The sequence below is a fragment of the Pelecanus crispus genome, chromosome 21, assembly GCF_030463565.1.
Source record: "Pelecanus crispus isolate bPelCri1 chromosome 21, bPelCri1.pri, whole genome shotgun sequence".
Classification (NCBI taxonomy): domain Eukaryota; kingdom Metazoa; phylum Chordata; class Aves; order Pelecaniformes; family Pelecanidae; genus Pelecanus; species Pelecanus crispus.
This window is the reverse complement of record NC_134663.1, coordinates 458,941-475,513: the sequence shown is the minus strand read 5'-3', so window position 1 is coordinate 475,513 and position 16,573 is coordinate 458,941. Positions and strand designations below refer to the sequence as shown.

Sequence of the window (16,573 nt, the reverse complement as noted above, 5' to 3'; positions counted from 1 at the left end):
CACGGTCGTCCCCCGGTGCTGCCATGCCTGGCTCCACGCTCGCCTTCCTCCTAGAAACTTCCTCCACTTTCCAAGTCCCATGAAGAACAGCGGTGACGATGCAGAGCACGTGGCCAGCTCTTTTCAAGCACCTGCTTGCAAATGACTGGACCTGCTCACTCTAAAACCAGCACTCTACATTTCATAATCACTGCCTAACTTCCCAATTTCTACTGGAACAGGACCAATTTATTCCTCATTCTGTGATATAACAACATCCTCTGCTTTTTTTTAAATAGAGGACAGAAGTATTTTCAGCAAATGCCTTCCCTTTTTTGCCTCTTCTACCCACACGACCAGCAAACACTATTGTCAAGATCCCCGTTGTTCACCGCAGAGACAAACTCCCGTCTGTTATTCCAGACACTGCTGGGTGCCAATGTCCTTTTTCTCCCTTTGTAATTTTTGCAAAGCCTCATTTATAATTTATGGTCATTTCTATCCACTTCCCCTTTTTCCTCTGTGAGTCAATTTTTTAAAAAGTGTCTATTCATCCTTGTGACTTTCCAGGCACACGGATACGTGTCCGTAATTCCCAATTGCACACAGATGAATTCTCACCCCCATGAAAGTGGCTTCTTCAGAGCAACAGGTAGACATATTACCAGTTTGGACACTGATCTGCTTACACATAAAGGCAACTACTGATGATCTTTTCAGCCAAGCAACTGCGAGCTCATTTTGTTTTCCCTAAATCTGTGATCATTTCTCCCCGCTCAGCGAGCTGGCCCTGAATGTGGATCCCCTCGCCAGGGACACATACAGCCTCGCAAGACGGGTGCACGTGGCTGGGAGCTGTTCACAGGCCCCAGCAGCCTCTCCCAAATCTTCATCACTGCAATTTTAAAAATGCAAAAGCAAGCCTTCGGAAGCTCCAGGTAAAACAAAGAGCAGCGACCTGCTGCACCCAAAGGCAGCGACGCACAAGGGGCAAAGGGGGCTGCCGTGTCTGCTGCTCTGCAATCGCACGGGTCAGCGCCCAGTCCAAGCCTGACAACTTTAATTATAATCAACATTGTTGTTGCTTCATTCACCTTTGTGAGAGAAAAATCTCAGCCGCCAGATCCTTCCAGCGTGAGCTCAGAGCTCCCGTGGCCGCACGAAACCTCCTGGTTCCTCCAGGAGAGCTCAGAAACACCTTTCCCATCCACCTCCCTCCTGCTGCGCTTGAAATATTAAAGCTGCAGAGAGACGGAGGGGGCTCACGCCGCCAGCCCGAGAGGCCCCTTGAGAAAAGGGTTTCCAAACTGTGCTTGTTCAACGGAAAAGAAAATACCACCTTTGGGTTTCCTCCCCTTGGTGCAGCCCCCAGCCCACAGGCAGAGCAGGTGGATGGCCCCGCTACCCTGCGCGGGTGGGCACCACGGGCACCATCTCCCGCGGCTGGAGTACCCCCCGGGACCAGCCCTGCCCTCCCACAGCTGCAGATCCAGACGGACCCAGGCTTGGCGCTGCAGCTCCCTGCCTGACAGATACCTGCAGAGCCCCAGAACAGCAAGGCATGAATTTTCTGTCTCAGGAATCACCGTTTCAGCTATGTGATCTTTAATTTTACTGCTTCCTATATCGATTTTGACTGTAGTCAAAGTATCTCTTGTCCTCCACACTGCAGTGTACCCTGCAGAGAGGAAAATAACTCTCTTTACAGCTGGTTGCCGGAGCGGCGTGGCGGCAGCAGCAGGGCTCAGCAGCTGGCTCACGGGCTGCCGGTGCCCCGCAGACCTGCCTCCCACGCCCAGGATCCCCCAGGATCACCCGCAGGCTTCTGTTCCCCCCCAAACACACTGGGAGTCCCCTCTCACTTCACGTCCTCACATTTCTTCTGCGGGTGGATCTTCCACCTAAGCTTATGCAACCATGGATTTACTTTATTCCATCGGTGTTCAGGGATTTTTTTTCCCAGGCAGTGCACCTCCCTGTGAACACGCCACGGGAAAGGGGATGCGGGGGACGGAGCGAGTTGGGCAGGAACCTCCGAAATGTGCTTCGCTCAGCAAGCAAAGCCTTGCTGTTTCCCCGCAGCATGCTGATGTCAAGCAGCTGCAGCTCAGGTTTCTCAGCTCAGGCCACTCTGCCGCCGGGTACCGATGCTCGAGGTGCGGACGCACTTCATTTCTGGTACAGAACTATCATCCTGGTGTCAAGTGGGAAACAGAAGAGTTAATGCAAACGTAACGTCTCCTCCCCGCACGAGTCACGCAGCACCGCGCTCTGCGGAGCGGCACACACCGGCAGCACCGCCGTCGTTCCCATTCTATCTTTACGTGTCTTTACGTGTCTGAAACAAATCCCTTCTGAAGCGCATCAGTGCCAGTCACTTCTGAGAGCCCGCTCAGCCCGGCACGGCGCGTGGGCGGGTTTGTCACAACACACGACGGTAACTTAAAGACTGTGCTTTCAAACACCTGGAACCCAAATCCAAACATGGCTTGCGAGTTCAAAATATTAAAGAAGAGCAAGAGTGAATACCTGGAGCAAAGAGGTGCCCTCCTATGCATCAGGAGCAGAAAGGGACTGCTGCGGGGAAGCGAGAGCTGCAGGGACTGCTCCTGGGCACGGCTTGGCCAGGGCTTGTCTTGGGCAACAGAGCGACGTTTCACCGCTTTTATTCCACACAGGCTTGATGTGACATCCCTTGTGCCTCTCCATTACTGCTGACCTCAGCGTCCCATCCCCGGCAGATTTTACCACTGCTCTGAAAGTACCTTTGAACTTCAGCTATTTTTAGCCAGAAATGAGACTGCACAGAGGTACCTCGGAAAGGAGCTGTACGAGGGCTTTAGCTGCTCTGCTGTCGCTGCTATTTAGCAATAGATGTTGACACTGGGACTGTATTAAAAATAATGTTTAGCCATTAATGTTGACAACAGCGTAGTAACAAGAGGCCTTGTAAAGTACCATTTAATCTACATTGGTTTCCTGAAGCACACTGTGATCCAGCAGCTAACACCGCCCTGCTGGGTAGATATTTACTGTACGCAGAAAAGGGAAGAGGCAGCACTAGCACCTCACCATAAAACACTGACATCCACATATATCTTTCATATACGATGCGTTTACCCCAACATATTTTAATTATTGCTGTTAGACAGTACTACATGAACTGGGTACCAAGGCAATCCGCAGGTCTATATATATGTGCAGACAAAAACCGGAGTGGTACCTTCATCACCTTTGCAACTGAACTACAAAAAAGCTTTCTTTAGCCTGATTTTTTTTCTCCCCAAGCCAAGGTTCTTCTGCCAAACACCAGCACAATCTGCAGAATAACAGCAACGTTTGAGCAGCCACGGAAAGCTATGTAGCACGCGTATACCACGGCAGAGCAGATTCTCAGCAGTCCTGGGGAAGGACATAGGAACAACAGGTAGGAAATGAAATCCCCTCCTCCTCCATCCTCTGAAGTATTTACAGGTTACTCTCAATAAAGCAAGCCAAAACTCGGCAGGTAAGCAGCAGCAATGGCAGAACACACGAGAGAGGGCATTGCTAGCAACCATCAGCATTCCTTTCCATAATACCCAGCTAACATCAGCAGACTCCCTGACACACGAGAGCCCTGCAGAGTCTTTATTTCCAGCTGAAGCGCATCCTTTCCGCTCCTCCATCCCGGAAACGCCTGCAGCATCTCGTGCAGGGAGCTGGCACCAGACAGAATATTCCAGCTCCTTGTGTTCTAGTGCAGCATTTATTTTGTTAAACAGAGTATATGCTCTTCCACTGCATTAATATTCAGACACAGGATTGCCTTTCTGAGCACACACATCTCGATCCTTAAGGCACTAATGTGCCAGTAGTAAACAATGTTTATTATTCCTTCAGACAAGCCATCATTTTACGCAGTTTCCCAGAGAAGAACGGCCCAAATGGAAGCAGATTAACCCAAGCACCACTCCAGCCCCATGCAGACAGGGAGTATTGATGAGGCTGTCGATACAGCTTGCCCGCTTCGCTCCGGAGACAGGATGAGAAATTCCAGAGAGCACTTGGCTCCAGAGACGAGCCAAAGGGCACGGCACTTTATTTGTTCTCTCCAGTTTCCTTTACATTTGAATTTTAATACACTTTGCCTCTGCCCTCCCCCTGCCTCTCAGGCTCCACCACGAGCATTTAAGCATCATTCCTTCATCTCGCAAGGTGAACCAACATTCGCACGACACCTTCCTGGGCTCCTCTTCCTACAGATATGCTGTATTTCTTCATTTTAAATGAAAAAGCAAAGTACCATCTGAACACCTGAAGCCATAAAGATTACAATGGCGAAAAGTGTTATAGCAGCTTAAGAGCAAAAGCGGTGATGAATATACAGCTCAGGGTGGAATCTGAGAGCAACTTTGCATATTTGGTAATTTTCCTGCAGGATTTTCAAGGAGAAACTTGAAAATGAATGGTAACATCTTCCTAATGGCTGTGAACACTTCTATATAGAGATGAGGACTTGGAGCTAAGAAACCTTAGCTTTTTAAATTTACAGAGCAGCTCACTAAAGGGACTGATGCAACCTCTCTCAAAGACAGAGCTGGAACAAGTGTTAAATTACGGATGATCTAGAGAGTATCCAGCAGCAAAGAGGCTTCCCACTCCGGAGGAAGGTAAGATGCAGAAATAAAGAAAAGGAAAAGCTCATCTCTGGGGCGCAGGCTTTCAATCACATTGCAGCAAGTACATTTTATTTTTCTTCTCCTCCTGTTTAGCAAGCTCTGTGGCACCGGACACTTCCCAAATCACTGCTGCGGTCTGACCCTCTCTGATTCCTCCTACACTCTTCCCCTTGCAGAGGGCAGCAGCCGTTGCTGAGCATATTAAGCAGCTGGTAAAGCGGCCACACAACTGCAAGAGCTTCTGATCACAGGGCAGCAGCCTCAGTTATTTCTCTGCAATACCTCGGAGGGGTGAATGGCATTTGAATAGCGATGCTTTGTTGATAAAAGTCACAGAAGCCTGATGCAAGATAGAGCTGCTGTAGCACAAACGGCGTGCTCTGAATCCTAGCCTTTTGGCAGGCTCTCCCATCTCCCCAAAATGGGCTCTGCGAAGGTGCAGACACTGGGTAGCTGCCTTCTGGTTTTCCCACCCACAAATGTCATTTCAAAACAACAAAAAAAAAAAATCAATCCCTTCATTTCAAAGTTGTGCTTGAAAGACACAGACTGTCTGTGCCATCAAAGCAGTGCAAAAAGGTCGATGTCTGCGAGACGCTCCCCGTCTCTGCGGCCAGCGCAGAAGGTGCCCCAGGAGCAGAGTGCCAGCAGACGTGCCCCTCGCCGTGCACCCACCCTCCCCACCTTCCCCGCCACCCGCGGCGCCGGGAGCAGGCAGCCGAGGAAGGAGGTGCCGTGGCACAGCCCAGGCATCCCTCTGCTCCACGTACGATGCCGGTGACAAGCGCAGAGCATCCGGAGGAGGCTGGTCCCAACCTCCGCAGCTCAAGCATCCTGACTGGAAGGGGTCTGCCAGCCGTCCCCCCACACCTGACGGCAGGCGAGCAAGAGAGGAGGCTCGAAATCCCCACACATTTGGCCATCACCTGCCTGACGCAGCCAGCAATCGCCTGGAGTGTTCTGTATCCTGCCCTTTTTTGCGATTCTTCATCTAATCGGTCACCCCGCTTCATCTGTGTTCCTCCTGTGGGGGGAAAGGGAGAGCCAATGCACGAGGAACGCTTGGCACATCACGGCAGCACGGCACGCTATTACCTAGCAGGGATTTTATCAGGCATCCACGTTTGGATGCTTTATTCCAGTAGCAGAAATGGGAAGGGAGTTTTCTGATACTTCAGAGGACAAATGAAGATATTAATTTGCTTTAAGAATTAAAATATTCAAACGCACGATCTTTTGGGCATTGACAACAACCAGTAAGATCCATCTCACCTCTTACCGCCGCATGGAAGCTAACCGGTATCTTTAAAGCAACCTCCTGTGATACTCAGCATCACAGTATGCAGAGAGCTTGTCAAGACATTTTCTCATTTGAGCACCTGCAACTTCATTACGAGTCAATACCCCAAGGCCGGCTGCTCAGATCAGCTCTGCCCGAAGGTGAATCCTGGACAGGAGCGCAGTACCTGGCAGTTTCACAGGGATGGAAAGGAGAGCAAAGGCGCAGCAGACAGAGCAGACAAAGCCAGACACAGTTGCACAAAGCACATAAAATAAGGGCTGTATTTTGCTGTATGTCAGGTTGGAAGCAAAAATATGCTGCAAATACTCTGATTCTTTTGTCATTTTTCCACTACGCTTGCCCTTGGAAATAATACCGCTTAATATTGCACGACTGACATCAAATTGTTTTTTATTCCTGGCAAAGTAGTGCAGAAGAAAAGAAGAGTTATTGGTTGATGATTTGGAGAAGGAGACAAGACAGCGATTGGAACTGACTATTCCTGTTTGGCAAGATAAAAACATCCCCCCTTTCATACGCTGTTTCCCTCTATTTTCTTACAGAGAAATGTCTTATTTTGCATGCACAAAGGAGCCAAGATTTCAGTGCCTGGCACAAAGGCTGCAGATCTTATTCGGCTGCACTAGAGAGGCAGTAGATAAATCCCCTTTCTCTCTAAGTTCTGGCTCAGTAAGGGTACGGGCATTGCTGACCAAAATAAACCAAGCTACGGAGGAAGATGCATTACCAGCACAGTCCGGCAGCTTGAGATTGCTGGTTTCCAGTCCGGTCTTCTGCAGGTGCCTTCACCCGCTCCGAGCGCGAAGCTCGGTGGGCTCAACGCACTGCTCGGCTTGCTCCGCACACCCCTTTGCACTGCTCCTTGGCGCAGGCAGAGCCCCAGCACACACCCAGACCGCACCGGCACCGAGGTGCCCCCGTGCCCGTGGGCAGCCAGGCTGGTGGGCACCAGGGTGCTCCCCATCAGCTGGTCCCTCCTTCAGAAAACCAAAGGAAACCAATGCTCAGGAGCATGGCGGGGATCCAGGCTGCAGGAGAAGTTTCCCCACGCCGCTCTCCTGACACCAGCAAGCACACTGAGCCGGGTGGAAACGCTGAACTGTTTTGATTAAGCTGCATGCACCACACCAGTATGGAATTTCTATTTTGCAGTGTTTCACTTTTCCCCATAAAGTTCAAGTCAATTCAAAACAAAAAGTTTTGCTCTGCGCAAAGAAGTTCATTTACATTGTGTTTTTATTGTGTGCTTTGATATTGACAGTAATTTTTTTTCAATCACAAAGCTGAAACAAAGCAACTTTAGAAGATTAAATGAAAATTTATGTGCAGCAAATTTTGTCTTCTGAAGTTGATATTTTCCCTATGAAATAAACCAGTTTTGCCCACAGAGTGCTTTTTAAAAGGAAGAAGGGAAGGGGGGGAGGTGTGAAAACTGTGACCAGCTACTTTTTAATTAGGAAGAAACAGTGAATTTCATGTGCCTGCTATTAATGAATTGGCTTGCAGCAAGGGCTGGCGCTCTCAGGCAGGATGGAGCTCCGTACATTCAACACCACGGTTTGGTGCAACAACAGTCATGTTGCGAATCCTGATGTTATAAAAGTGAATATTCTGACCACAGACTCGATCTGCTCATCTGGCCAGGGAGGAGAAACACCTTATAAGCAGGTGCCTGGCAGAAAGAACAGCCTTCTCCATTCGTGGGGCAGACGCTCAGACCAAACTCCTCATAAAACAGTGTCAGAGCAAGAATTATTTGCAGAAATTATACTCCAATAATTTTCCATGATTAATGTACGTGGGGAAATCGCATACCGCTTGTCCGATGCCTGACTAGAAAAAGAGGCCAAGTTCACCTGACAAGTGACTCACTACAAATTATTTGGTCAGGTCTCTCGAAACCCTGGCCGGCTCGCATCGGGAAGGAGCCAGGAGCGCTGCAGAGCGGTTTTCTGTTCACATTTGCAGTCAAAGCACACAGCCTCAGGAACCTCCCCTGCAAGGCTCGATGCCGCACAGAGCTGCCGGCAGCCTAAAGGCTTCGTGCATCGGCCGCATGGAGGAGAGCATCCCGGCTACGGCTCTGCGGCGGCGAGCCAGAGCTCCTCGCGGGCACGCCTGTCGCCCAGCACCACCCTCCCTGTAAAACCTTGGCGCAGATTTGCAGCCCTCTCGCCGTGTCTGCGGGTTTCTTGGGACCGGGGTACGAGGAGAATTTGTGTTACGCTCCAGAGCGGTAAACCAAAGCGCGGAGCCTCCCTGTCGAGGGCAGATGCTGCTGCGGGGTCACTGCAAGGCACAGCACGGCTGTGGGGCAGAGGCACCGTCAGGCTCTGGGGCCGGTCCCCGCGCCCGGCTCGCTCTCCCCATCCCTCCGCTTTGCGTCGTGCAACCCGGCAGGCACGGTTCGGTAATGGTATTACCGTGCCAAACGTCTACGGTGTCTGCCGGGATTCCACAGGGGATGACAAACGAGCACAACACCTCGCACTAGAAACATACAACAGAAAACCGTGCCGTTTTCCACGTTTCAAAAACATCTGCTACAAATTAATGATTCGGCTCATACCTACAATTACAAGCACAGAAGAAAAGAGATTGGCTGAGCACCCCGTTGCTCGCCAGTCGCTACTCCTGTTTCTGCGGCAATGCTTCTGCCTCCTGTAGACAAAATTTGGCATCCGCATCACCCATTATCAAGATCTGGAAAGTGTCCCTAAAACTGCAGCCTTAGACTTCACGGTGGCTGCCAGGGATCTCTGCTGCACATCGAGGGCAGCCAGAGGAGTGTTTACAGGAGATGTCTCAAGAAATTCACCAAAACAGACGTGTAAAGTGCCTTACAAGTAAATCTGCATTACTGCTCACATCGTTTGTTAGTGCAGCACAGCATCCTTGGATACTGTACATTGATTAAGCTTCTCGTACGTGTCCACTGGCCACACTGAGACAAATGTCTCCCCTGTACGCCCATTGCTAAACGCTCGATCAGAGCAAAAGTTTGGGGAAACTTCATCTTCCAGGCCTCTTAGCACAGATTCTGGTTTTGTTGAAATACTGCAGACACCGATAGTCTCAGTGCATTCAAAAGCAGGGGCAAAACGCAGCTAAGCCACACAGCACCCATAAGTGCAGAAGTCCCTCATCCCCAGGCTCTCCACATCCATCACTTCTCCTCCTGGAGTGCTCCGGGAGAACTGGACCGTGTCACACGTCCTTCCTCCCCACGGCACTGACCGCGCAGCCAGGGCAGTCTTCTGCTCCCTGCGCAATTAATACCATGAAAGGGTGACCGACTGCGCTCTAATCCCTTGTGCACGGCCATCACGCAAAGTGATCCTGCACCCTCCTCTCCATCTGAACACGATCGAGAGAATTTCTGTTCTCCTGTCGGGTTAACACCGAGACAGCCCCTCACCGTGACGAGGATTTACGCCATGCTGCTGCAGAACTGCTCGGTGCGCGTTCCCCGCGCCCCAGGGAGCAGGTGCCAAGACATGGATGGGCAGCGGGTTTCCTTTCTTGAAGGATTTCACAGCAGCATATCCCTCAGTAATTTCCTCCCTTGTTTAATGGGAATTTATTTAATTTTGTTTTGAAGATATGCAGTGCTGTTAATTGCTGTTCTAACATGTCTCTAATAATGGATCCTTTCTAATTGTTTATTGCTTGCCTGCCTCTTAAGTGCTTAAATACATTCACAAATACTAATCTGTTCTCTGCACAATCAGCGATTCCTACTCAGCAAAGCATAGTGCAGCACATTTAATATAAAAACTTGAGTTCGTTTTGCTGAACTCTTAATTGATTCTCCTTGCTATGTTTCTTTGAAAACTAGCTTTCAGTCACGTTCGAATTGCAGCCTGACTCTGCAGATTTAGACAGAAGAAAGAAACAGACACACAGCAGGCAACGTCGCAGTGACATCGTTTACAGAGTAAGACACCAGCAGCACAAATGGTCTTTTGAATCCTGAGTTTTCAGAGCGCAGCTTTAAATGCTGGCGTAGCTGCTTGCTGGGAGCGCAGTAGCTGGTGCCACACTGTAAAACACGCAGCTGGAAGAGGCAGCGACGGGGGAGTTACAAACAGAGCGGAGGTACCAAAGAGCATCCTACCTCGTAGTGGGCCACGCGCTGGGACTCGGATATTAGCTGAGCGCTGCACACTTTGCAGTAACTTTCAGTGAATAATTCCTGGTCAATGTCAGATGATTTCATCTGTTCATGGCAGAGAGAAGAGACAACAGAATCAGTTACAAAAGGCAGGCAGAACAGGACAGGTTTGATGAGGATCCCTACAGAGACACGGGCAAAGCAACGCTTGGGTCGAGCGGTTCTTGTCACCACGAGGGAACACAACCAACTTCATAAATCTGCAAATGTGAAACACATATGGTCCCCTTCACATCCCCAACATCTACAATTCGGAGTCCCCAAGCTGATGCACAACCAGCCTGTGCCGAGCATTCGGTCCTCGCCTGCAACAGCTCCTGGGCACTGCTGGAGACCAGCGGCGTTTCCCCTGGCCACACATCCCCGCCTGCGGGCGAGGGCAGCCGGACACACGCCTGTGCCCGGGGAGCATCCAACCCGCTCAACACCCTCGGCCACAGACACAGCACGATTCCTGTGCTGAGGCTGCACCTGGAATGCTGTGTCCAGTTTTGGGCCCCTCAGCACAAGGAGGACATTGGGGTGCTGGAGCGTGGCCAGGGAAGGGCAACGGAGCTGGGGCAGGGTCTGGAGCACAGGGCTGGTGGGGAGCGGCTGAGGGAGCTGGGGGTGTTCAGCCTGGAGAAGAGGAGGCTGAGGGGAGACCTGATCGCTCTCTGCAACTCCCTGGCAGGAGGGGGCAGGGAGGGGGTGTTGGGCTCTTCTCCCAAGTAGTTAGTGATAGGACGAGAGGAAATGGGCTCAAGCTGCGCCAGGGGAGGTTTAGGTTGGAAATTAGGAAAAATGTCTTCACGGAAAGGGTGGTCAAGCATTGGAACAGGCTGCCCAGAGAGGTGGGGGAGTCCCCATCCCTGGAAGTGTTCAAAAAACGGGCAGAGGTGGCACTTGGGGACATGGTTTAGTCTAGTCTACCCTTGATTGGTTTAGTGTGGGCTTGGTAGTGTAGGTTAATGGTTGGACTGGATGATCTTAAAGGGCTTTTCCAACCTAAACGATTCGATAATTCTATGATTCTATATTTCACGTGTGAGCTACAGTTGTACATGGCTGTTCTTCTCTGTTACCTTTCATATCTAGAAATACCACATATATAACCACCTATAGCACATATCACTCATGGCTCGAAACACACTTAGCCATTTGTTACAGAATACAAAGGCGCTGATAAAGAGTTTTCTATAAGACACAAACATCATTACAACCTGGAGGAAGGTGTTTTCAAGCTGGAAGGGTGCTCTGCTATATTTCTCAATTTAGACATGGAAGGAAATTGCTTGGGTGATTTACTAGGCTGTGCTGTTCTCAAGCAGCTGTTTAAATATTTCCGCGTTCCCCACAACTTCCAACAAGGACACTTGCACTTACAATACCAGCTCGCTGAGTGATCTGGTTCACAGGAAGACTTCAGTTCTCTGTTCACACCTTCCTCGTTATGCAAGCAATCGCAGGTATCCAACTCTGAACTGATAACAAGAGTGCACATCAGGAGGGTAGAGGCTTATAAAAGACTGAACCCAGGCAGAGGCAAAACCACCAGAAGTAGCTTCACAGACAGGATATTTAAAACCAAAAAACCCCAGTGCAATTCAAGAGGGAAATAGAGGCCGATGCCTTCTGACTAATGCCAAGATAAAGTCTATTAAATCACAATCATAACAAACCTGGGCATAATGAAGACTGATAATACAGTTTTTACAGAGTTTATTCCACTGATTGGGAAGACAAACAACAAGGAAATGAAGAAGTTATGAGATCTCGTTAGCAGAGAAACAATCAGGTGGAGACAGCTCTGTCGCTGCTGGGCTGTGCAGCGCTGCTCCGGGCAGCGCTCGCTCCGCCTCGGGGCTGGGGACCTCCCAGACCCCCCCGGACGCCGTCCTGGGCCAACCGTGCCTGCTCCCTCGGGCTCGGGGAGCGAGGCTTTCTGTGGCAAGAGCTGCTGAGCTGGAGGTGGTCGCACTGAGCCCCCAAACGCATTGCAGTCTCACAAGTAGGAAGATCCCTGCACATTTTATAAAAACAAGCAGCTGAGTCGACACCAGAGGCTCCCAGCCTGGAGCGACCGACTTACCCCCAGCTCCAGGAAAAGGTTTATTCGTGTGTTTGAGGTCGACCAGACAAAAGACACAACTCTCAGAGCTCCTCTGCTGGTGCCCTTGCTCCCTGACTCTGCAAAGACTCTTGCTTGTTTTCTCTTGCTATCTGCCTAGGTTTAATCTTCATTTACTGTCTAGAGAAATGCTGCATCGAGAAACTTTCAAAGACCCCAAAAGACCCTTTTAGAAGTACAAGAAGTGTTGCAAAATTGCATCAAAGGCAAAATAAAGTGGGTGGAAGAAATGTCACTTAAATACAACAGATTCACACAAGGCAAACCAAAGAATCTCATTAAACCTCAATCCAGCAACCAAGACAGAGGCAGGTAATACTGCCCTCATTTGCATGCAGTCTGCAATGCTCGCAGTATAAACTCTCATTGCGAAAATCAGAGTAAATCAAAAGCTGCTCAGTACTAGTTTAGCCCTTCATGCTCTGATAACAGATCCCAAGTCTACTCTGCCTCTAACATACGTGCATACGAATGGAGCTGTCTGTCCCCCCTTTATAGGAGCGGGGGCTAAACAGGATTATCCTGGAACAGGATTTAATGTCTTTTCTCTAAGCAGTAACTTCTGATGAAGGTATAGGATTTGTTAGCCTCAATATTGCCTGTTCAGTTTTATATGCCATTGTTACTGCACAAGGATGTAACACATTGCAACAGGTGACTACAGTTACTGTGCTGGCAATGTGAATGTTATGCAGCACAATTCATGTATAACTCTTCAAGTTACCTAACAAAGTCTCTCTGGAATGGCAGACCTTCAAGTAACGCCTCAAAAGCACAGTCACAGACTACCCGGGACAGGACCATCCCCAGCGTGCCGCCCCTGCGGGTGACTCGAGGACCAGCAGGTCCCAGCCTGCCGTACAAGGCCCTGGAAAGCAGAGCTTTAATGAACAGTAAATCCTCACCGCCATGCAGCTCAGCCCCTCCGGCCACAGCACCCGAGCTCTGCCCCACTCGGGGCAGCCACGGCCCTTGGCTGAGGTCGCTCGGCAGCTCTCAGCCAGCGCCGGCACCTGGCAATGACGCTGCCCTGGCCAGGGAGCACAAGCGGCGCTCACTGAAACGCCAGCGCCCGCAGGGTGCCACCAAGGGCTGGCTCAGTCCCTCGCTCGCTTTGGCTCAGGCTCTTTTTTACTGCAACTGCCTTTTCCTACCACCGCACACGGCCTGACCCAACCCACACCTTTCACACAGGACCAGCGTTCAGCCACGCGTGCCCGGTGCCCCGAGCACATCTCCCGAAGGAAGAGCTGTGTCTCGCCACATCCCTTCCCTTACTGTCCTGGTTTTGCTGGAACAGAGTTAATTTTCTCCTTAGCAGCTGGCACAGTGCTGTGGTTTGGATTTAGGATGAGAAGAATGTTGATAACACGCTGATGGTTTAGCTGTTGCTCAGCACTGCTTATGCCAGTCAAGGACTTTTCAGCTTCCCAGGCTCTGCCAGGGGCACAAGAAGCTGGGAGGGGGCACAGCCAGAAGAGTTGATCCCAACTGCCCCAAGGGCCATTCCATACCATACGGCGTCATGGGCAGTATAGAAACTGGGGGGTTTGGCCGGGGAGCAGCGATCGCTGCTGGGAACTGTCTGGGCATCGGTCGGCGGGTGGTGAGCAATTGCATTGGGCATCACTTGCTTTGGATATTGTTATTATTATTATCATTATTATACCATTACTATTATCATTACTATTTTACTTTATTTCAATTATTAACCTGTTCTTATCTCAGCCCAGGAGTGTTTCTCACTCTCACTCCTCCGATTCTCTCCCCCATCCCAGCGGGGCAGGGGCAGTGGGCGATGGCTGCGTGGTGCTGAGCTGCTGCCTGGGGCTGAACCACGACACTTACCCAGGCAGCAAACCCCAGCCTGAGAACAAGTTTAAACTCAAGTACCAGCTATTGACTTGAGAAAACGGACTTCTACCCATCCCACAGGAATGCAATAGAAGAGCAAAAGTCTCTCCTCAGTAGCCTCCTAATTGTGTCTCTGCTGCTGGAGAGCCTCCATACAGCCTCACTTCCCAGCGTCCCTTCCCGAGGACTGACACTTTAAACTCGGCTGCTGCAACCTGCTGGCTCTGAATAAAGCTTTTATGTTTGGTGGCTGTTAGCTGGCTCCTTTACTTTTCTTAAAATATATTTTTTTCTGTTCTCTTCTATTTTCCTTTCTATGATAACATGCTAGAGCAGTACCTCAACAAGATGTCAAGGTAATATGCAGTGAAATGAATGCATGAACATGCATCTCTCCACCCCATGCGTTTTAAAGCAGGCTCTCACTGCCACGGTCCCCAGGGTGCCGCTGCCTGCAGACCATAGGGAAGGTCCGGGGCTAAATAGTTCCCTGGGGATCTGCACAGAGACCCTGTTACAACGTACAAACCAAACGAGGGACCTGTCTGCCCAGCTGATGGCATCTGTGCATAACGGCAAGGGCTCCCCTCTGCAGCAAGATGCAGACTCTAGACATGAAGCGCTGAGAAAAAGAAAACAGCTTTGTTGTGTGGGTACCTGACCTAAAAACAGTGCTTTCTCCTGCTCCAGAAAAGCTCCCTTCCCCCCTTTTGTCTTGCCTCAGATCCACTCTGCATTATTGTATTGTGTGTCAATCCCAGCAGTGATTTATTAACTTCTTCCACCTCCAAGTATCATAAAGGGAGTTCATAAGCAATTAATATTTATATATTTCTAATCACTTAATTCCACCCTGACTCTCCATGCTTACAAGTGCCTAACAGCTCCTAGAACTGCCTAGCCTTTGGCTGATCCTCACTACACAGCCCATCTTTGTCAGAAAGCAGAGTGAAAAGGGGGGCTTTTCTCCACCATCAGCCTCCAGCTTATCATGGCTGCAAAGCACCGCGTGCCCCCGAGACGCTCGAGAACCGCAGATGCTGAGCAAGGAGGGACATGTTGCCTGCACACTCTCAGAGGCTTTTCTTGCTGAGAGTTGAAGAATTAACGCGCCATTCACAGCCTTGCCAGCTGGCCTCAAACCATTCAGCTGAGCCAAAGCCCTTGGTCTGCACACCAAGGTCTAAGTGTCTAAAACTCGTGGTCTCCTCCTCAGGTGGGGACATGAACAGCGGGGTCTCCAGCACAAACGCCGACGGCTTTGCCTCCTTTCAGTGGGGCTTCTTATGGCCTCTTGTGCTGGCACTCAAGTGCTGACGTCCCCCCTCCCCACTTCAGGTCAGTAACCTCTGCACGTCAGCACAGCATCTCCGGGAATGGCAGACCGTGTCACAAGAGACTTCATCTGAAACACCTTGTGCCATATGGCTACAATTCTTCTCAGCAGTTTCAGTGACTATAACAGCTTAATGAAAATCCGTTTGAGGGGGCTGACTCCAGTTTTTCACAACTACTAGAAAGATGCTAACTAAGTCGCGTTAAATTTTAGAGGACAGCGACCCACATATTGACATCAGAGACATATTCAAAGCCAAATTCCTTTTTAAGGATATGCTTTGCACCCTCTGAATCCCACTGGGCGTGTGTACCTGTCACAAAGGAGGGCGATAGAAGTGCCCCTGCAATAAATGCTTTTGCAATCCAGACCCAGCCAGCACAGTAAAACTGCTACAGGACCTCATTTAGGTCTAGAGCGCCAGCTGCATGGGTGCGCGCTGCAGCAGCCCTTTGCTGTTGCGACAGCCCTCGGGGTCCTCGCCCACAAGGCAGGAGCAGAAGCAATCTGCAGTCACTGCTAGCAAATACTTCCCATCGTGTTTCTGATAAATACTGTTGTAATCGCCTTTCCAGCAACCTCCCCTCAGCAAGCTGCTTCTATTTTTATTGTATACCCCCTCTTATCAAGTTCATCACCCCCTTTTATCGAGCGATGAGCTCAGTGAATAGGAAAAGCAGTTCTTTTAATAACAGGAAATTCACGACCGGTAATAAAAGTTCCAGAGTAACATGACAAACATGAACAAGACAGAGTTTTTCTAATTCCAAGTTTTGCCTTTTATATCACTTCGCAGGCTACCCTTGATATTTTTCACTATCAATTATTTCCGTTTTCGAAAATAATAAGCAGAAAACCATGAAAACCTTGAGACGCTGCAGTCGACTTCACATCATTTCAGGGTAGGGAGTTTGAAAACACAGCATCACCCCTCACCTAACCAGCCCATGGTCAGAAGCAGACGGCTTGCAGCTTTTCCAAACGCTCCTCCTGCACCACTCGCAAGCGCTCACACCAGCAGATCCCACGGCACTTAGAGCAACGGCTCAGGAGGGGATGTGTTAAATAGAGACAGCAAATGAAGGATCTAAACCTGAGATCAGAGCCAAGTCCCTGGGTAACCGTCATCTAAACTTTACAACATGTGCCTCAGGTA

The 16,573-nt window shown here is 50.0% G+C and overlaps 1 protein-coding gene across 1 annotated transcript in view; it reads right to left on the bottom strand.

The window, feature by feature from the left end:
- Positions 1-16,573, bottom strand: part of ZMAT4 (zinc finger matrin-type 4) — a 74,709-nt gene that overhangs the window by 44,892 nt on the left and 13,244 nt on the right. The window contains 1 exon segment of the mRNA XM_075724173.1: positions 10,061-10,162. Within this exon segment, the coding sequence (XP_075580288.1) occupies positions 10,061-10,162 (102 nt within the window).